The following is a 20944-nucleotide window of genomic DNA, read 5'->3' on the forward strand; positions in this document are numbered from 1 at the left end:
GTGAGTGTGTGACTCTGTGTGTGTGTGTGACTCTGTGTGTGTGTGTGTGTGTGTGTGTGTGTGTGAGTGAGATGGGATAAGGGCCATAAAGCACAGCAGTGAAGGGGGTTAGAAAGTATGTGTCAGAGGAACAGTTAAAACTTGAGATGGGACATCAAGGAGCAGGCTTCAGTGGCACCCTATCGTTTAGGTGAATGTCCGATGTATTGAGGTGACTACGGAAAGATGTAATAAATGAATCCCAGAGGCCATCCTGGGTCTGAAGCAACTGGCACAAAATAGAAGGAGAGGTCTTGAGAAGCCATCATCCACTTTAAAGTCCTGTATCAGCAGAACCCTCTACCTTCAGACAAGGCAGAAATACTTCACTCCATCCCTAAAGGACCCCTCAAAGGGCTGTAATGCCATCACTGGGGAATTAGCCTAACAGCTCCTTCCTGAACCTCCTGACTGCACTGTGGGTGACCACTGCCCAAATCCCTGCACCATGGGGTGTAGGTTTCCTTTACTCCCTAGCTCCTCCTGATCTGGGAGCACCTCCTGAGCACAGGGTGACACTAATTCATCCTTTTTGTCATTGCTACATTCAAGCAGTCAGACCATACGAGATGTTTAATGCTTAGGGTAAATATAGTTGGGGAAGAGGAAAGGAATTTTAGTCCTAGGTTGGGGAGTTGAGTACCCCTCATATTAGAGCAGCTGAACTCTGCTGGCTCTACTGGGTAGTAGGGAACTGTCATCAGTTGAGAAGAACAAGCCCTCAACTGCCCCCACTGCAGGTTTTTAGGCACCTGGAATCTTTGCTTGTCAACCTCCATGACCCCTAAAGGTGCACCTTTCTCAGGGATCTGAGGCCCAGAGAGTTTCTTATAGTTTCCACTGAAAGAGCCCCCAGCTGACAGAGAGTGCAGCTGCCTCCCGTAAACCACTTCTCATTCCTTTGCGTGGGAATCTATTAGACAAGAGGATGTTAGACGTTTCACAAGTCTGCCTCTTCAGACAGTATTTCTGTTATCCCTGGGAGCTCGTACAACCTCTGCTATCCTTCTGGGTCACCGTGAATGGACTCAGTAACTCCTTGCATGGTTTTTATTGGCCAGGATGGCTTATTTCATAAAAAGCCCACATTGCTAATCTAAGCCGTTACCTCCTCCAGAGTTCATCTTGACAAGGATCAGGCCTTCCCCAGAGCCGAGTTTGTCGGCTACTGCACTGATGACTTCCTTCACCGAGGCAGCTACGGGCACACGGATGGTGGTATAGGTGTGGTCAATGCAGTAGACCTTGAACAAAACTGCAGAGACAGTTGACAATGTAGTAAGAAAGTGGTCTCTGACATTCAAAGAAAAACATAAGCTATACATAGTACTTAGACATCTGTGGTCAGGGCCTGAGCAGACTCCCTGTTCTGCTGGGGTGGGGAGAGGTCTTGGTGCTGGGAATCCATCTAAGCCCCGAGAGATCCCACATCCATTAAGAGATGCTGACATTTGGGGAAAGGCAGTGTCATTGAGGTCTGAGCAAGCATCTCAGCTCTATCTGGATACCAGACCCCAAGAACATAACTTATCAGGGGACCAAGGAGCACACCCAAGAGTAGCTTTTGGTAGGCTCAAGGTGATGGTTTCCAGGGGGCAGATTTTAGCCAAACTATAAATATTCCATGGGAGAAACTGGAGAGATTGCTCACCCTCATCAGAACCACGAATAGGCTGACGCTTCTGGGCCCTCTCGTCACCTGTGTTGAACTGCTGCAAAAGCACCTTGTGCTGTAAAAATAATAAGCACACGTGGGTAAGAAAGAGTGACTAACAAACCATGAAAGCTCAGAGAAGATGCATCTGAGAGGCAATTAGAGCACCAGAATGAAGCAAATAGATTTTGTGTGTACAAAGGAGACATCACTTCAGTATCCTGCAATTCAGGGTCTCTGGATACTCTTGATGCTACAGGGTACAGACAGTGTTGGACTCTGAAGAATACTTACCTTCTTCTGTGGAGCTTTTGCATCTTCTGAGCTACAAGAAGCAGAGAAAGCACACTGTTGAATGCCAGTGCTACTGTTCTTTCAGATTGCTTTATTTATGTGTCATTTTACTCTTATGTTAGGCATTGAGATTGCACAGTCTCTCTGGACAGCAATGGAAGACTCCCTCATTTTAACAGTAAGAGGCCAAAACACAGGGAAGCAGCGAAGCCACTAGCTCTTGTCACAGGCAGATCCGAGCAGACCTGAGGTTAAATGCTCTGGGTCCTGGCTTTCAAAGTCAATCTCATAATATACTCATTCTCCAGGACTTAATTTAATAGTCCATTAATGAGAAACCCCCAAATTCATTTCAAGGACAGGAATATTTGCAATGGACAGCTTTAGCAGCAGAGAATGAATTTCCCATATAGGTAACTGTCTTCAAATATACTCAAACGCCATGGACTATTTTATTGCTGGGTTGTCTAAGGGGCTCATGTATCTAGACCTGGGCTTGTCAAAGGACAGCTTCCCTCTCTATAGCCTGCTAATACAAATGGCATCCAGGTCCTTCTGCTCTTCTGGTCTCATTGCTACCTGTGCCTGGGGTCCATGTCACAGATCAGAACATATGGTTAATGACAGGTCAGTGCTAGCCATTTTCACATGCAAAGACTTTTTTGGAAGATGCTCTAATAATAAGGCAGGCACTCTCGTGATGAAAGCACCCCGTAAAGCAAAACCATCCTCCTTACATTTGTTTGACAATCTTCTCCAGCTCTGGCAGCTGTTCCTTGAAGGCAGCCATCATCCGCGCATCATCTGATACAGACACATAGAATTCCTGTAACCGGCAAAAGTCAAAGGATCTTAAGAAGCGAAAGGGGCACAGTCCTCTAGACAGCGACAGGGTCATGCTACTATGCCATGCATGTTGCTAGCACCCCCAGACAATAGTTTCACGGAAAGGAAGAGGTGGTAGGGGAGAGGATGGGAGGGAGGAGGGAGAAGAGGAGGAAGTAGTTACTCATTTACATTCAAAATTGCTAATGAGAAAAGGCCCTGGAACTAGATAGTGGTGAGGACATGACCATGTATGAATTGTATATTCAAAAACAGCTGAAATAGTGAGTGTTATGTTCTTTACACTTTGTCACAGCAAAATTAAAGCAATAATCTGCAAGTGGAGTTATGTGGTTAGTGCGAAAGGACACAAAGTGTCAGATTGGGGAATGGGCCACTTTACGATCTGCACTTTCAAAGCATCTTTAAAATTCATTTCTCCCCAGGGAACTTTAATATTATTCTTTACATTACTTTAGAATGTTTCACTTATTTCCTATTTGCTGCCTGTGTAGTTGTTAACGGCACACACACAGACAGAGCCCTCAACTGTAGGCTTGTGCTACAGTCCCATATGATGCTCTCAGAGCTGTGCTGACCACTAGTGGTCGGTCATCAGCACCTGTGCCCGTGGAGCAATGGCCTCCACGGTGGGCCATGACCACCATGGCTGTCACAGGGAAGGGCTCAAGTCAGCATATGGTCCCAACTGCCATATTTCTTATTTTCAAAGTCTTTACTCCGTGAATGACTCTCTTCCAACTACAGTCCACTTTTCTTGATGCTTCATCAAAGTTGACACAGTACAAAGGAAGCATAATTTTTTTACTTTTGGAAAATTAATTTTAGAGCAAAGTCTTATAAATTTTGAAACAGAACCACACCGTCTTCTACCTGTACAGGAGTGCTCTTGCTGAGTTCTGGGGGGCCATAGGGGGGAGGAGTGAAGACAGTTGTTCCCCTTATCTTGGGAGAGTCATGTTCCATAGTATCACTTACCTGAAATCAACTACAGTCTGGAAATACTATATGGAGAATTCCATAAATAAATAATTCATAAATTTGATTACAGTAGATTATAGTATTTTCATATCAGTTATTGTAGTTTACCTCCTACTGTGCTGAATTGACAAACTTCATTCTGAACAGATATGTGTAGAAAAAAGTAATATACAGAACTTGGGGTCTTAGAGTATATCCACGGATATTGGGGTACTACTTAACCTAGGGTCAAAGGTCAAAGCCCATGCTGCAGGGAAGAAAGGCAGTTGAGCTGGAAGTAAGTGGTGTCCGTTCAGAACTGCTTCCTGGCTTCCCTGACAAGTCCTCATTAAATCAATCTGCTTCTCAGCAGCCAACCCCACCTACCATTCACCCTAGCACTCTTACTCCTAAGAAAGTAACTGCAGACAGACCCACATGCACAAAAGTGTTTGGTGCACAGTTATTCTAGGAAGGAGAAAAGCAGAATAGTGTGGGCACAGACAAATGCTTTTGTGGATAGTTACTGATGGAGCGTCAGAACCTTTCATTACAAAGATCACATTGACAGGGGAAAAAGTCTTTACAGAGCTAAGTAGAAAAAAAAAAAGCAACCTGAAAAATGCTGGGAACTCATGCCTTTACAAGTCAATCAAACATGCAAAGAACACAAGAGCAGACCGTGTAACGCACCGCAATGGCGTCACTCACAGAACTGGAGCCGCAGGACAATGGCTGCTGTTTTTCTTTTATTAAAGCACTTGACACTGAACATGCTAACAAGGTCTAGAGCTGGCAATTATGGAGTCTCTGTAGAATTTGATGTACACCCTGCGTTAGGGGACACAAGAATATTCTTGGGATGAATAACCCCCACATACCTCCAAGAAAGCCATGGCCACGTCGTCTTCTTGGAGGAGATCACCATACATGGCTGCCCATTGTAGAACCAAGCGGATGACCCGCCTCTTATTGTTGAGGGCATAATCCATTCTCTCCTGTTCTGTACCTTGAGAAGGCTGTGCGTGGTAAGTGCCAAGGAGTCAAGGAAACCAAGAGCTACTGCCCAACCACTTCACTCGTATTACATGCAAGACAGATCCCAGATTTGGACTGATGCAATCTCCCCTATGTTGGTCCTCAAGGAAACTCGCCATCATAGTGTCTGAAGCACACAAGTGCACATTCTTGGTGACTCCTGATAGCTGACTGAGGAAGTAGATACAGACTGCATAGAGTAACATGATGACAAGGATTCCTACAGGGTCCATTCTCAGCTCTCACTCCCTCTGCCTGGCCTCTATCCCATTCTTCACCTCCAGGACAGTAATGTGATTTTCCATTGCTTACCTCTGGGTATTTTGCCTCATCCTGTTGGTCCCCTTAATTCTGCCCACATCATGACAATCCTTCTTTGCATAAATTTCAATTTAGCTCTTCCGGGTATGTACCCCATTCTGCTAGGACCATGGCTGGTTCAGTGTTTATAAAAACAAGCCAGGAGGATATAGATAAATCCACTCTGCATTAGGGAGCCCCTAGAGAGGGCTCCAGACGCTCCTAATACCACATCTCTCATCCAGAGCCACAGTCTACTTTGTTATCAATTTGAGCACATGTGGTCAGCCATCTTAATTATAAACCCTGTGAGGCTTGGGTTGATATTTGTTCTGTGTTCTATACCATGCCTAGTGCCATAAACCTCCATGGAAATTTTTTTTATCTATTCATCAATAGAATTCAACACTTAATTGAGTATCTACAACACGTCTAAAGTAAAGGGTCATATTGTCATTAACACTCCTGTGTAGACAATACAAGTATTTTAGATTAGACACACTTTTCCTCTTTTAGTGATTTATAGGAGCTCTTATCATAATCACCTAGTTCATAAAACAACTTAGCATTTATAGTTTATGTTATAAACTGTACAAAAAGGACATTGGTGAAGCTCTATTTTAGCGTCTGGTGACAAAAATGCTGTTTCCTTTCTAAAAGTAGGCAAAACAACACAAAAGGAACTTAAAAGGCTATGATTATCCAGGGAGAGGGCACAGTTGGTTTTGAGTCCAAGGCTCGAGCCTGGCTAGTTTCGTTCCCACTGAACAGCATTCCTGAGCCATGTAGCAAATAACCAGAGCAGCCTCATCTTAGCTGACAGCCAAGGATTAGAAGGCATCGTAGAAAACTGCCTTGTGGCGGTGCCGTACTCGACAGCTAAAGCAGCAAAGGGCCTTTCGGAAAGAACTATAAATAATCATGATCAAGGTAAATGACAGAAACTTAAAGCAAAGGTTTACTGCATGTAAATGGATTGCAAAATGGCTTTCATAAATTGAGCACGAGATTCATAAAAAAAGAAAATTGCCCAACCTGTATTGCTACAATTCTCTCTGAGCTTACAATAAAAAAGGGGAAGACAGATCACTTTATGTGAAAATTATTTCTTTTCTGATTAACCCTTTGGTCTCTTGCTTATATATATATATATATGCATAACTCCATTTTTCTTTCATAAGAAGTACAATACCAGGTATAAAGTTTTGTGACTACCGCATCCAGCAGGCAGGCATTAGCCCTGTTAGGGGTTGCCTGAAATACAAGTCCTGGTTGGCTCAGCAGGGGCCTGGAGAATCTGAGTCTGAGATCTTTGGTTCCCACTGTCTCTTGCTTTGATTTGGAGTGAGTCACTGAGAACTACAGACTTCTGTTTGCTTGCCTGAGGAAGAGGTGAGATGAGCCAGCTTCCAGCTTCTCTTTAGATACATTTAATAACACTAATGTAAGGCTCATCCAAGAGAACTAGGTACCACAAGCTAACATAACAAAAATATGCTAACTTCTCATGGTCTTTTTGCTTCATTTGATACAACCCTGTTTTTTACGTGGTGCTATAGTTTTCTTATGGTATGTTACCACTAAGATTCACGTGTGGGCTTTAATTCTTTAATGCAATAACACTGCAAGGCTATGTCTTTAAGAGACAGCGATGTTTCTGAGACAATATGAGTTCTCAGGAGTGGATTGGTGCTTTCTAGAGCGGATCGTTATACACATATGGGCTTCCTTCCTGGCTCTTTCTTCTTCCATGACCATTAGCCCTTCTGCTTGGAGCAGGATGATTCCCTCAGCAGACACTGTGAGATGTAGCCACCTTGAACTCCCAGCCCCCAGAACTGTGAGCTGATACATCTCTTTTCTTTATAAATGATCCAGTGTCTGGTGTTCTAGTGCAAGGACAGAAAATAAATCAACACACATGGAAGCTGGGTTTAGCTTTGGAAGGTACTAGTCTAAACTTTCATTTCTGGAGTCAGCAGAATAAAATAGGGAGGGCTAAGACAGAAGCAGGGGTGTGGGGTTTGGACAGCCTTCGTAAGTATGAGGTAAAAAAAAAACTATGGGCCCTAAGTAGAATGAGTTTTAAGGCTCATGTTATGCTAGGCTTACTCTGAGCTCACTCTACACCAGCTATCTTGACTTTAATCTGTAGCCATAGTATATATATTCTTCAGCCTTTCCCTTAACCTAGGCTTCTCTCTACTTTGCTAGAAAACCAAGTGATAATGTCTATATAAAAAAAATAAAATAAAATTGATGACCTTATTCTGTGAAAATGTGCATACATTCTTGAATATGTCATATCAACTTTAAAAGAAAATCACACTGTGCCTGACTAGCTGTACAGTCTAGAGTCTTTAAAAAGATTTCATTACACATGAAGTACGATTTAGAATCACTTAAAGATGGTGACATAGGAAGAAATATGGAGGCTTCTACTGAGCTGGTGTACAGAGTGGGAGCCCTTGTCCTAAGTTTAGAAAAATCACCTCAAGATGAAATGAGAAACGTGTTGATTTTCTTTTTAAAAAGATGCATTTGTTTTTGTTTCATGTTTATAAGTGTTTTATTTGCTTGTAAGTGCATCGTGTGCATGCAGTACACACAGAGACCAGCAGAGGGCATTGGATTCCCCTGGAACTCAAGTTACTGTGAAATAAACTCCATTCCCCTGCAAGAGCAACAGAGGCCCTTAATCACTGAGCCAGACACATCTCTAGCCCCTTGATTTGGTTTTTAAGATAAACTATTAAGAGAAATATTAAGAAAACTCCAAATATTTTACAGATATGTGGGAAAAGAAATCATTCAAGCTGAGTTACTTATTAATAAAGACACTCCATAAAGTGGGTGTGCACTGGTAGGGATGTGGTGGGCCTGGGTCCTTCCTACTCTTGGAATGTTGCATTAGATAATACGCTGAAATGAAGGGAAGAGGAGACTCTGTCCTAGCTGTATGGCAATGAAACAGTCTGGAACTCCAAGTTGCTACCTACCAAGGGTTATTTAATTCTGATTAACCAGGGGATCTTTGCTGGGATTGAGGGAGCGTGTTCATGTGCTGGGCAGTATCAGCAGCACACCTGTGGCTAATCCTCAGGATCTATATAATCCCTGCATGTCAGCACAAAGGGTTTTCTTGACTTCTCTCTTGATATTAAAATCTAGGTTTTGTTGGGTGGGTTTTGTTTGTTTGTGTGGGTTGGTTTGGTTTGCTTTGGTTTGGTTTTTGTCTTCAATAAATGACAGAATACATTGCTGGGCAGATTAATCTGTTAATGTTTCAAGTGTATGTAGAAGTTTACGTTTATAAAGTACCTTCGGCATGCTCACACGAGCATATACGTATAATGCTCTCTAGGGGGTTTTATTTAAAGATGAAAAATCATGAAGGTTCTGAGGGAGGAGATGTGCCTGCCAAATGCCTTAGAAGCACACAGCAGGGCTTACAAATCTATTCAGAGGTCCTTTTGTGCCCACTGTCCCAAACAGTGGCAACAGGGCCTCTACACTAGTGTTCGCTTTATATTAGTAACAAAACAATTGCATTTGGAAAGCTATTTTTTTACTTTATTTTTAAACTTATTTTTATTTTATGTGCATTGTTGTTTTGCCTACATATATTTCAGTATGAGGGTGTCAGTTCCCCTGGAACGGGAGTTAGAGACAATTGTGAGGCTCATGTAAGTGCTGGGAATTGAACCTGGTCCCTCTAGACGAGCAGCCAGTGCTCTTAATCACTGAGCCATCTATCTCTTCAGCTCCAAGAGAAGCAAAATTCTTAATATGAGATTCCTCTTGTTGTCATTGCCATCGCAATCACCCTCCTCCTCTTGCTCCTCCTCCTCACCCCGCCTCCTTTCTCCCTTCATTCTTCTTCTTCTCCAGCCCTCAATTCTACTTTCCTAGAGTCATCTCTAGTCAGAGCTACCAGGCAGACAGGACTGACTAAAACTAGGGAAGAAAATGGAAGGTGTGTTCTTCCTTTTCTCATGAAAACTAAGACTGATGTTTTTCCCTATAGGAAAATAACTGATTTATTTCAAAGTCTGGCCCTTTTCTCTCGCAGATGTTTATACTTACTAAACTGAGTTGGGTTGACATTATTGTTATGGCTAAGTTCCTCTTCTGGTACTTAAACCCCTTCACAGGCAACATCCTGAATGTGTGTGGATGTCTCTGTACATGTGTGTACACACCTGCATGTGCATACCCATGGGGAGGCCATGTGGGGTTGGTGGTATATGTCTTCCTTGGTCACTCGCCATCTTGTTATTTATTTCCCTTGAGACGGGTATGTAAGTGCTCACCGAATGGCTAGACTGGCTGTCTGACCAGCAAACACCAGAGATCCATCAGAGATTCCAGCTTCTCTGGCTAGGTTAGAAATCATTCCTGGCTTTTACCTGGGTTCTAGGGATCTGAACTCAGCCATTGTGTGTGTATAGTAGGCATTTTATTAGTTTAGCTACTTCCCCAGTCCTGGAATCAGATTCTTAGCGACACACAGAAGACTTTGCAGGTCATTGACCAGCTGAGGTGGCTTCGGGGAATGGTTCATTCCCAAAGTACTCTACACCAAATGTGAGAAGGGCTTAAAGTCTGTAAGAAATACAGAGTTTAAATGGCCCACACTCATCACTTACACACCGCTGATCTCAGGTGGGGCAGGAATCAGTTTTCATAGCCCTTTGATAATATTTCCTTCAACTCTATCATAAAAACAGAGGCAGAATAAGATGAAATTATTTCCCAAAATTTATCAACGAAACTCTTGGGACTAAAACTCAAGTTCTCAGCTCCCCCCAATAGGTTTTCTCTAATCCCTGTTGCTATGTTTTATTTCATATAATATTCATTTCCTTATTAAACATGTGCTATACAGAAGATTTAGAAGTCTGTTGGATACCAGGGAATTGATTGGAGATGGAGAAAAATGTGCCCAATCCTCAAAGCACATAAAGAACATGCAGAAAAAGAAGAGTGTAATTGTTGCTGCTGCTTGGGTCAACTAAGTCAGGGAGGCAGGAACTGCTAATGTCTGAACTAGGCCATCGGCACTGCATTCATTTCTGTCAATGATGTCACAGACAACACAATGCCACATCTACCAACTCTTCCAGACCCAACCTGAGCCTTTTCTCTAAAGGAGCCTGCCTTACATGCAGGAGCGCTGAGTCCAAATCCTTAGAGCTAGGTCCAGGTCTTAAAGACATGGTCAATCTCTCCATTTACTGTTTTGGGACTGGGGACAAAAGAGTCCTCAAACACTGGCTGGTTAACTATTGTAAATCATTACACAGTTTGGAATGCTAACCTAGAGTGTACTTTTCAAAAACAAAAACAAAACAAACAAACAAAAAACCACAAAACAAAAAAGAAAAGAAAAGAAAAGAAAACAAAAAAACACTTCAAGAATATCACAAGTCCTCCAGACTTTTATCCAAATGACTGAGGTCTTTCTCCTTGATGATGTCAAACACAGATCACAGCTCTGTTTCTAAACAAGTTTATAATGACTTCAACGCTCTCAGGCACAGGAAGTCTACACAGATGTCAACAAACACCTGGAGCATCTTTTAAAACGGGAACATTCATTATTGGTTACTGAATCTACAAGACGACAAGGACAAGCAAGCTCTCAGAGTGACTGTCTCCATGGACAAGGGCCAGTGAGTTCAGCACTGTGTCCTATGGCTGAGGAGAGACTATGTGTGTGATCAGGGCTGAAAAGGGAAGAGGTGAAGGCCACAAGGCAGGCTGCACTCTTCCCACCCTTCCCTACAGCAGGCTTGATATTCTATTGAGTCATTTTCCTCATACCGGCTCTGCCGTTCAAACACTGTAATTATTTCATATATTTTTACCTAGTTATTATCTTACTCACCACAGGCACCTGTAATTTTTCTGTATTTTTTTTAACTGCTCATTTACTTATTCTTAATTCAGCTAATAATGGTGCCATGTATTAAAATTATCACAGGGAAAGTAAGTGAAAACCTCCTAGGATGTGGAGACAGCAGATTCATTACAGCCTACAACAGGGAATCAAATATTATGTATACTTTTTGCAGTAAGTACATGCTAATTATGCAGCTATTTATAAAACACTTATCAACATTCAAACTGATACTCTTCAATGTTGTTGTTTTTGAAAACCCTGCTTTGCATACAAGATCTCTGCTTGCGACTGAAAACAAACTTTGGGGGTCATCTGCCCACCGAGGAGACAAAGCTTTCGTAGCCCTTCCCTTATGGCAAACTCCTCTCTCGATGGCACAGTAATCATGGTGGTATTTAATGGGGATGTCAAGGTTTATAATGTACTTTCACACACACACAGCCTCATTTGATCTTCAGAACAACCCTGGGAGTGGGCAGGGCAAGGATAATTACCCCTATTATACAGAGGGGTCTCACGGAGGTTAAGCATAATTGCCCATAATGTGGTTGGTAAGCTGCAGATCTTAAACATGACCTTCTGGCTCCAGAGCAGTTACTCTTCCCACTCTGCCCCGGGGCCTCTTTGCATCCTGCGTGCCTTTGTGGAGCAGTTTAATGCCCTACTGTCCTCTCCTTGGATGAGTGTTCAAGTTCTAGAGTGGGACAGCCTCAGCTCGCATGGGTAAGTCTACGTAGAGCCTTGAGATGCTCTTCAGATACCCTCAAAGGAGAGGATCAAGTGGGTTAATGTGAACGAGATGTCAGGAGTACTTCTGTAATAGATGCTAATGTTTCCTAGGCCTTAGCTACTATATACCTTATTGCCCTGCCTCTGAAAACCAGGGGCACAATATGCTGCTTCTATGTTTATGTGCAGCTATTAACTCCAGGCTTCCAGAAGCATCTGTGGCGCCATTAATCTCCTTACATGTCTCCCATTTTTTGTTTAGAATAGTTTTCCTTCACTGATTTTCAGAATTCATTCTCTCTCTCTCTCTCTCTCTCTCTCTCTCTCTCTCTCTCTCTCTCCCTCCCTCTTTGCAGCACCTGTCTCTTAGCACTCTCCTTTCAAGTTTCAAAGGAGGATCTGAACTTAGTTATAGCCAAACAGTTAGGACAGGACCGTGGGAAACACACTGTCAGAGTTCACATTTTCTGTGAACATTGGTGGTGTAACTGGGAGCACATTAAAAAAAAATGTATAATCTCACTTCCTATCGTAAGAAGTGGGTTTAAGAGTCCATACCCTACAGTACAGCTATGAGGTGGAGAGAATGTCTTTGAGGGACTTTGCAGCTTATCTGCCAAGATGGTTGTTTTCTTCAAAGTAGGGCATCATGTTCTTATGGACAAATCAAAACCTCCTTACTGGAAAGAAATTCTCAAATTCCATGACTGCAAAGGGAAAGTGTCCTGATGGTTATACACAAATATTTTCCAGAATTCAATAGGGACCACGATGGTAAGACTTGGCTTAAGGCAAATTTAAGCTGTCAATTTTTCATTTAGAAATCTAAAGAGGGACTGGGGAGAAGGCTCAGTAGTTAAGAGTACTTAACTCAAGCAGTGGTTAGCGTTAGCATCCACACTGGGCAGCTCACAGCAGCCTGTAAATTCAGCTCCAGAAAGAAGCAATGTCTTTGGTCTCCATGGGCACACACACTCATTTGCACATACCTACATGCAGGCATGAACAAATACACAATTAAAACAACAAAAATAAGTCACTAAAAAGATAAATTTAAAGAATTTAATTCTAAAAATTTACTTCATCTAAAAAGTATGAACTTAACATTGCTTTATTAATCTTTCTTCTATAATAAAAACAAGTTTTGATGTGCATTCTTATTGAGATCCCCAGCCAATTCATAACGACAATATTTCCAGGTCAGTTTCACAGGGCTATAAATGATGAAGATACTGTCTTCTCAGACTGAGACCCTGTTATATTTGTTTCTGTATAGGATCAAAATACATAAAAGACAGTTTTAGCTAGAACTTAGTAGCAAATCTATATTCCATTTTTTCCTCTTAATTCAAAAACTAAATAAATTACTTCCATGTCAAAAGCATAAAATTTGTCCTGATACTCAGCCAAAGAAAATTAGTATGCTAATAGAAAATATTCAACCAAAATTACTGCTGTATTTAAATTTCTGTATGTTTAAATATAAACCATTTATCACTTAGGATCCTTTTAGCTTCCATCAGAATCTGTCCTAAATAAGAAAGACTAGTATTCACTGACATAAAAACCTATTGGCAGGGTAAGTCCTTAACTGGTCCAAATGCTGACAATGCCGCCACAGACCCCATTTTTGTGACTGACGACTCATTCAGGGCTATCGTAGAGTTCTTTACTTCCTGCACAATCCTCAGATGCTTGGTTCTAGTAATTGGGGTTGCATGCTTTGTACATTCTGTCTTAAATGTTTCAATTGCTTTTCCCCCAGAAGCCCAGAAAGCCTCTCTTTGAATTTTCTCTGGCCCAGTCTACATGGGGGCCTTGAGATTGTTTGCCAGGGCAGCTAAGCAATAAGTATGACCAGGCTGGCCTCCTATGATGGCTTGCATACTGGGGAATCAGCTGCAGCACGGACTACAGACAACAGCTGTCCTCCTTAACACACTCTCCTTCCTGTCAGTCTATACAGACGTCTCTGTTTACTTGGTCCTCCAGACCTAGTTTTCTTTTATATGTCTTGAAATAAGTGGTACACCATTTCTTTTGGCCTCATATTTGGGGAAATGGATATTGGGAGAATAAACAACCAGCAAACACTCAGCATTGAGGAGCCAGTTATCAAAGTTCCAAACTGTGTTAACTCAGTGGCCACCTACTGAATGGGAGGCTACGGTAGAATTTAATCAAAAAGCAGAAAATGAAGATGCTAGGAGGGCAATTTGTTTAAAAACATGAACTCCCAAACACTGAAAACGAAATGTTCTGGACCCTCTCCCCACCCTACTCCCAAATGCTGGCAGGTTTTTCATAAAACTATTAACAGTGGTATGATTTTTCTCTTTATCTTTTTTTGTCAGTTGAAAAGTTTTGTGGGGAAAGCATTGTGAAAATGACAACAGTGTTTATATTTTTTAAAAATGGTAGAAAAATACTCAATGACACAGAAAGATGTTCATAAAACCCTGTTAGTGGAAAAGCTTATGGAATGATGCACGTCCCCGTTTAGCATTTACGACTGGGCAGATGGCTGAGCTGATACAATGTTTACTGTACAACCATGCTGACTTGCCTTTGATACCCAGCATCTGCCTTAAAAACCCAGGCCTGGTGATGTGTGCTTGTAAACTCAGTGCTGACAGGGAAAGTATGGGTAGATCTCTGGGGCTCACAGGGTATCCAGCCTGGCCTAATGAGCTAGCCCAGTGTCCTAGTGAGAGACCCTGTTTCAAAAGCCAAGGAGGATGGTTCTTGAGGAACAGCACCCAAGGTTTAACTACCAGTTTCCACATACATTCATGTGCACACACATATACCTGTACACATATGTACATACATATGCGCATAGACACACACATGACACACACACACACACACACACAGTGGGGAAGGAAATGAGAATTTTTTAAAAGTATGTATCTACATGTGTTAAAAAGGATGACAAGAATACATACCAAAATGTTAGCCATAGTTATATCTGGGGAATAAGGTTTTATACGCTGGCAGCTTTAATTTTCTTTTTAAACTAAAGGAAAATTGAACTGAATTTTAAATATAGATTCTTTAAAAAAAGGTTTAAAAAGCTGGGGATGAAAAGTATAGGAAATGAACAAATATGATTTTAAGACTCATTATAAAGAACTTGTATTCATCAGGTCAGATCATGTCCAAAGTGTCTCTAGTGAATAGAGTCTCTCTCATTAGCACATAAAAGGGCAGATATATTAATGTTAAACTGAGTTCTACCACGTTTTCCAGGCTAGAAGAAAAGCTAGATGAGACACACAATGTGGATTAAGAACAGAAATAGGTGTCAGTGGCTCTGGGCTTGGATCCTTTCTGTGCTGGTAATTATCTTTCTCTGAGAAAATCATAATTTCTCATTATCCTAGTTTATTGATTTGGAAAAAGAACAGTGAAAAAATGCTGACTGCTCCTTTTTAAGGGCTGCTATGGGAAGTCAGAAATGTCAAGTACTACTTTGATAACACTCTGCACTTTATCAAAACCCACCGAGACACAAAATGTACTTAAGTACTTTAGCATTCCTGGGCCCCTGTGTTCTTAACGTGGGAGTTAACCGACTTGTCTGGCTGCATATTCAATATCCCTGCTGCTTATGGGGTGCAATAAACATAGACGTAAATGCATACTTGCACACACACACACACACACATATGCAATACATACATACATACATACATACATACATACATGTTGTTTTGTCAGGTCACCATCTATTTCTCTCTGTCTTGTCAAGCTGCCTCTGTAAACCTGTACAGGAAATGCTTTCATCTTCATATGCACAAGATTCCTACTGACCACAAGGTCAAGTAGGCCCCCATCGCCAAGGATTTGGGAAAGAGGTAAGGGCCAGAAGATTTGTGTGCATCTGTCTCATCAATAAGGCCTTAAGTATCTGCCTGCTCAGGGCCCTTCCTAAGGTCTGAGATCACTGGGATCCCCCAGTTTGCCAAGCTGGCCATTCCCTTCTGATGGGTAGCTTTATTCTTTAAGTCAGACACTGCTGGTTTATGTTACTTGTGACCACAAAAGCTGGTTACCTATGGGCCCTATTCACGCTATCTCCTTGAGAGGAGAGGAACGCTGAAACTGTATAATATAGAAACCCTTGCACATATACGACCTTGAGGATAGAGCCCTGTCCCTTTTCTTACTTGTGGCAGGAACAGCTATCTCTAGCTGTCACAGAACACTTCTCATTGGAATCTTGTGCTCCTAAAGCATAAGGACTAAGCTTCTCCAGCCCAATGTGGCGGCCACTAGCCTTGTGCGGCTATGCAAATTAAATCAAGGACAATTAAGTCACACAAGGTCAGCACATTGCAACTCCAGTGTTAACTTAGTGGGCACTGAACTAGCAAAGATTTCAAGAATATTCCATGGCCCAGAGCCTCACTGGCTCATCTGCAAGTCAAACCCTTCATCAGTTTGTTGGGATATCCCTGGGTTCTCAAGTTGAATATACAAATGAGATGCCCTAAGTGCCTTACACATTCTGGAAACTATTAAAACTGATAAGGTTCCTACCGCCACTACAGCCACCATCACCACCACCACCACCACCTCTTCCCCATCCTCGTCTTCCTCTTTCTCTTCTCTTCCTTCCCTCTTCCTCTCCTACCCTACTTCCTTTTCCTCCCCCATCCCTTCTCCCCTCTCTTCTTTCTCCTCATCCTTCTTTTAAAGAATGTATTAGGAAAATCCCTGAGTAGATTTGGTATAGGTGGAAGTCCTATGAGGCATTTTGTTTGGTTTTAGCAAGGCCCTTTGGTTGTACCTCAAGGCCTTGACAATGTATTGTCAAGAAATGTTCTTAAACTGTAATTAAAGGTTATAGAATCATTACAATTTTAAATAAGCTTTTAGAGAAATTAATTATAAAGAGAATGAGTGATAAATTTCCAGATGACCCTGTCACTGCATTGGGTGCATTAGGAATGCCACTCAATGCTTTGGGAGGGCTTTAACGTCCAGCTTTGCAAAGCAAAGCTAATGCTAAGTCAACAGAATCTCTTGAGGATAAGATGATGACATAGTTCAAAGCTCTTAGAAGAACACCTAAAACTCAGAGGACTGGTTCTCACACCAGAATGAAGAAGAGAACCTAAGTCCTCACAGAGCCAGGTGGGAAGGAAGGAGTCTAGAGGTACTGGGTTGTGTCAACTCCATCCAGTTATCCGGACTTCCCTGCCTCTACTGAGAAGGAACTGACACAGGATATGCAGGTCTCCTATGGATTGCCGGGACTGTTGGCTTCTATCTTCTCTTCGCCACTATCACTACCACCCCAGCTCCTCTCTGACCCTTCTGTTCAGAGCTGCCATTTTCAAAACAAGCCTGCAGTATGAACACTCTTAGTCCTTCTTAAAGGGAGAAGCTGATAAAATGAAGAGAAGAGCACAAGCTATGTGCAGGGGCTTTACGTTATAAAGATGAGAACTGGGGCCACTCGAACTCTCGTTTTCTCTTGGTTCCGCCTGCTTTAGGCTTACTGCCGTGTAACTGCTGAGAAAAATAAGTGGAATTTCAGTAGTGGTTTTTATTTTTCTTCCAACAAATCTCAAAGGTCTCATAATGATTAGCATGTATAGAGTGAAGAGATCCTGAATATGTTAATTTTACTTTAGAGAACTGAAGATGAGCCAGGAAGAATACATAATATAGGTAAGACTCATTAAGCTCCCATCACTTGGAAATATAGTTTCCAGGCAAATAAACACCCAAATCTTACTCTTGCAGCTTCCTCTGAATAATGCATTCAACTCAATCCTCCTATCCTCACATGTTCTGTTGACTTCAAAGAGAATTATGGGTGAGCAAGAAAATGAGAAGGAGGCAGGACAATTATAATTTTGAAAAAGGAAAACATGGCGACCTTGATTGGGTCGCTCAAAAAAAGAAATAAAGAGACAATCTCTTTGAATACATTTAACTGCTCAAACAGGGCAAAGTGTTTTTGGGGTCTAAGTTTTTGGGACTCTAGAAATAAAGCAGGTTGGCAAGTACACTTTCATGTCTCCTTCAAAACTGAGGTAAAACTCATTCACAAAATTCACTTCTTTTATTCAGTTTAACATTTTGAATGCTTATGAAACTGATGCTGGCCTATCAGTCGATTCGCACCATTACTGAAAAGCTGCCATAAACCAAACATAGTCTTTGATCTGTCTAGCAGACTGTCCTTAGAATTTTAAGTATTGTATCTTTGTCTTAAGACAATGTAATGAAAATGATCAATGTGGGCCTCACCTTCCTGAGTGGGTGGTGTGGATGCGGTTTGTCTGCTCTGACACGAGGGTTGAAATCTGACTGACATTTTAAGGTTTTAAGAAGTGGAAGGATCTTTAAGAGGGGAATTAGTCATGGAAGCGCTGACCTCGAGGGTAGATTAGTGTCTTTCTCTGAGGGGCAGGGCTAGTACCTGAGGGAGCTAGTGGTTTCTTACTTTCTGAGACTGTTAGCAAGCGCCTGCCTACCTTTCTGGTTTTGTTATTTAATGATACCGTGCAAGGCCCTTGACAGATGTAGCTGCCTGGTCCCAAGACTTTCCATCCTTCAGAACTATGAACTGAATCAACTTAATATATATTATAATATATATAATTAAATATATATTTCCCAGTGTTAGGGATTCTGATACAGCAATGGAAAATGAACTAAGACACTGAAGTAAATTGGCTTGTACTTCATACAGTTAGTAACAACCAATAGGCAAGAAAAGGCAGATGTCTGTCTACACTAGGACAAACGCTGGCGTTTCAGTCTGATAAGACTAAAAATAACAGCACTGCCTGAGCAGTGACTTACCACCAGGAGATGGAACATCGAGATGGTCATACTCAGGTGGGGTGTTCCCAAGAGTAGAGGCTTACCATGCATGACAAAAGGATATTGGGCCACAAGGGCAGGGCAAAGCTGGGTATTTGGCATAAAAACACAGTGCATCATAACAAAGTCATTTAAAACCGAATCTGGAAGGATAAAAAGAGAAGAAATTACATTCCTGTGATAGTCTCTAGGACAGCAAGAGGATTTATTCGTTTGTTCTTAAGTGTTAGTTTGGGTGTGTTCCTGTGTGTGTTCAGAGATCAAAATTCAATTTCTTAGGACAATGAACAAAAATAAAACATATAAAAAGACAGCCTCATATGAATGGCACTAGGCACGTTAACCGCACTCACATCATGATTTTTTTCTGGGCTGAGACCTTATGAATACTAGGCAAATATTTTATCAAGAGCTACCGTGAGTGAGTGTGTGTGTGTGTGTGTGTGTGTGTGTGTGTGTGTGTGTTTTGGAGGCTTCAAATGCCTGTCAGAAGCAATCCTCTCCTACCTAAATACAGAGGAGCTCCCTCCCTTTTTAAAAATTCCCCAGCTGTTGCATGTAGCAAAGCTTTTCTCCTCTTTGCTCAGATATTTCCAGCTATTCCATATTACTTGGTTTTGGAATTAAGACCCTGGAAAATCTATACTCCAAAATCTTAGTTCATAGCTTCCTGGTCCACACATGCACGCGACATAGAGCCCAGACTGCTTGTTTCTGTGCTACTACTAATTGTGTCTCTTGACATGGAAAGCATTGTCCCAGCTCTGGTTACAGGTCACCAGCTTTCCTTCAGGGACACTTTATAGACTAAACTCTTCATGACATTTTCCTGAGTCTTCTTGTGCCCCTGAATTCAAGTTATTTGTACTTTCCCTTGTGTCTTCTAGCACATTCTGAGTTTCTGGAAGGAGAGAGAGTGGTCTGTTTACATCACCTTACACAAGGCATCCATCTTAGCCCCTTCCTGGACCGATTAACAAATTCTTCTCTGAGAAGAGCAGACTCGAAGCCTGGGAGCTTGGCTCTATGTCAACTATTCCCAGTTTGTTTGCTGCTTTGCAAAACCTCAGATAATCAATTCATAGCATAAGGCACTGGGAGGAGATTAAGAAGTCAGTGGTAATATACTTATAAGAATTATATAATAATGGCATCTTCATCCTGGGTAGATTGCCAAGATCAGTTGTTAAATGGATTTTGACCTACCACTAAGTTTCTCAGATAAATCTGTGAGTTTCTTATAGTGAGAAATGTTCCCCTGAGGAAGTCACTGTGCTTAAAGCATTAACCCATGACGTTATTCAGAGAGATAGGCATAGGATTTTTCTTGCCTGAACTGGCAATGTAACTCTGTGGTACAACTCTTGCCTAGCATACCCGGGGCCCCGGCTTTGATCCCCAGATTCACAGGAAAGCACTAAGAAAAAGTTGCCTGTGGGCTGTTCCCTCCAATGCGACCACAATGTGCAAATGATGCAACCCTAGATTCAGCTTGCTTTTGAGATTTGTTTTTTAATCTTCAATTTTGTGTCTTAACAGCAAGGCTTGTTCACTATAAGAAAGCTTATGTGTTGAACTTATTCACAAAAGATATGTTGTAGGACTAATCCCCCGTACTTCCAAGAGGGACGCTATATGGAAACAGGATCTTTTAAGATACAAATTAAGGTGACTCACTAGTGTTGGCTCTAACCAATGACTGTTGTCCTTTAAAAATTGGCCCGGGTCACAGACAGCTACACACAGAGGGAAGAGCATGTGAAGACTCACAAGGTGAAGGCCTTGTCATCATCACATTGGAGTGACACATGGAAGGAACACTGAAGATTACCAATAGACACCGGGAGACAGGAGCAAGGCACAGAGCAGACTGTCTATCACAGACCTCATAAGGAAATCAACCTACTATCACCGCCAATTCCTCCAGAACTGTAGGACAATTGGGTGCCATTGTCTGAGCATTTGTTCTGTAGAGCAGCTGGCTGTAAGCCAATACAGGTGTCGTTTAGTTCACTCTGGAATGAAACTCCATAACCACAGAGAGAACCATTTATTCTTGATGTGGGCAGCTTCAAATGTTCTATGAGAAGACACTGGGTTTAAAGGGTGGCCTAACAGATACTTTTGTGTGTGTGTTGTAAAGACTGAATGGCATTAAAACAGATGTTTATGAAAGGCTAATTTGCTTCAATGGAAACTCCATCACGGCTAGGGAAAGGACAGTCTCTGCACCACCCGGGGACTCTTTAAAACTGAATGCACATGGCACCCTCTAGGGTTGCCTTGGCAGGGTACACTGAGAGTCAATCCATATTTCTCTCTCACATTTTTAC

At 41.9% G+C, this 20944-nt stretch overlaps 1 protein-coding gene across 1 annotated transcript in view; it reads right to left on the reverse strand.

The window, feature by feature from the left end:
* Rapgef4 (Rap guanine nucleotide exchange factor 4) overlaps positions 1-20944 on the reverse strand; it is a 285390-nt gene that overhangs the window by 29184 nt on the left and 235262 nt on the right. The window contains exons 17-22 of the mRNA XM_028762856.1: positions 18676-18754; positions 4675-4825; positions 2725-2813; positions 1988-2018; positions 1691-1769; positions 1148-1294 (exon numbers count right to left, since the gene is read on the reverse strand). Coding sequence (XP_028618689.1) covers positions 1148-1294; positions 1691-1769; positions 1988-2018; positions 2725-2813; positions 4675-4825; positions 18676-18754 — 576 coding nt within the window. The remainder of the gene's footprint in view (positions 1-1147; positions 1295-1690; positions 1770-1987; positions 2019-2724; positions 2814-4674; positions 4826-18675; positions 18755-20944) is intronic.

Source organism: Grammomys surdaster, unplaced genomic scaffold (genome assembly GCF_004785775.1).
Source record: "Grammomys surdaster isolate TR1022 unplaced genomic scaffold, NIH_TR_1.0 136, whole genome shotgun sequence".
NCBI classification, from domain to species: Eukaryota; Metazoa; Chordata; class Mammalia; order Rodentia; family Muridae; genus Grammomys; species Grammomys surdaster.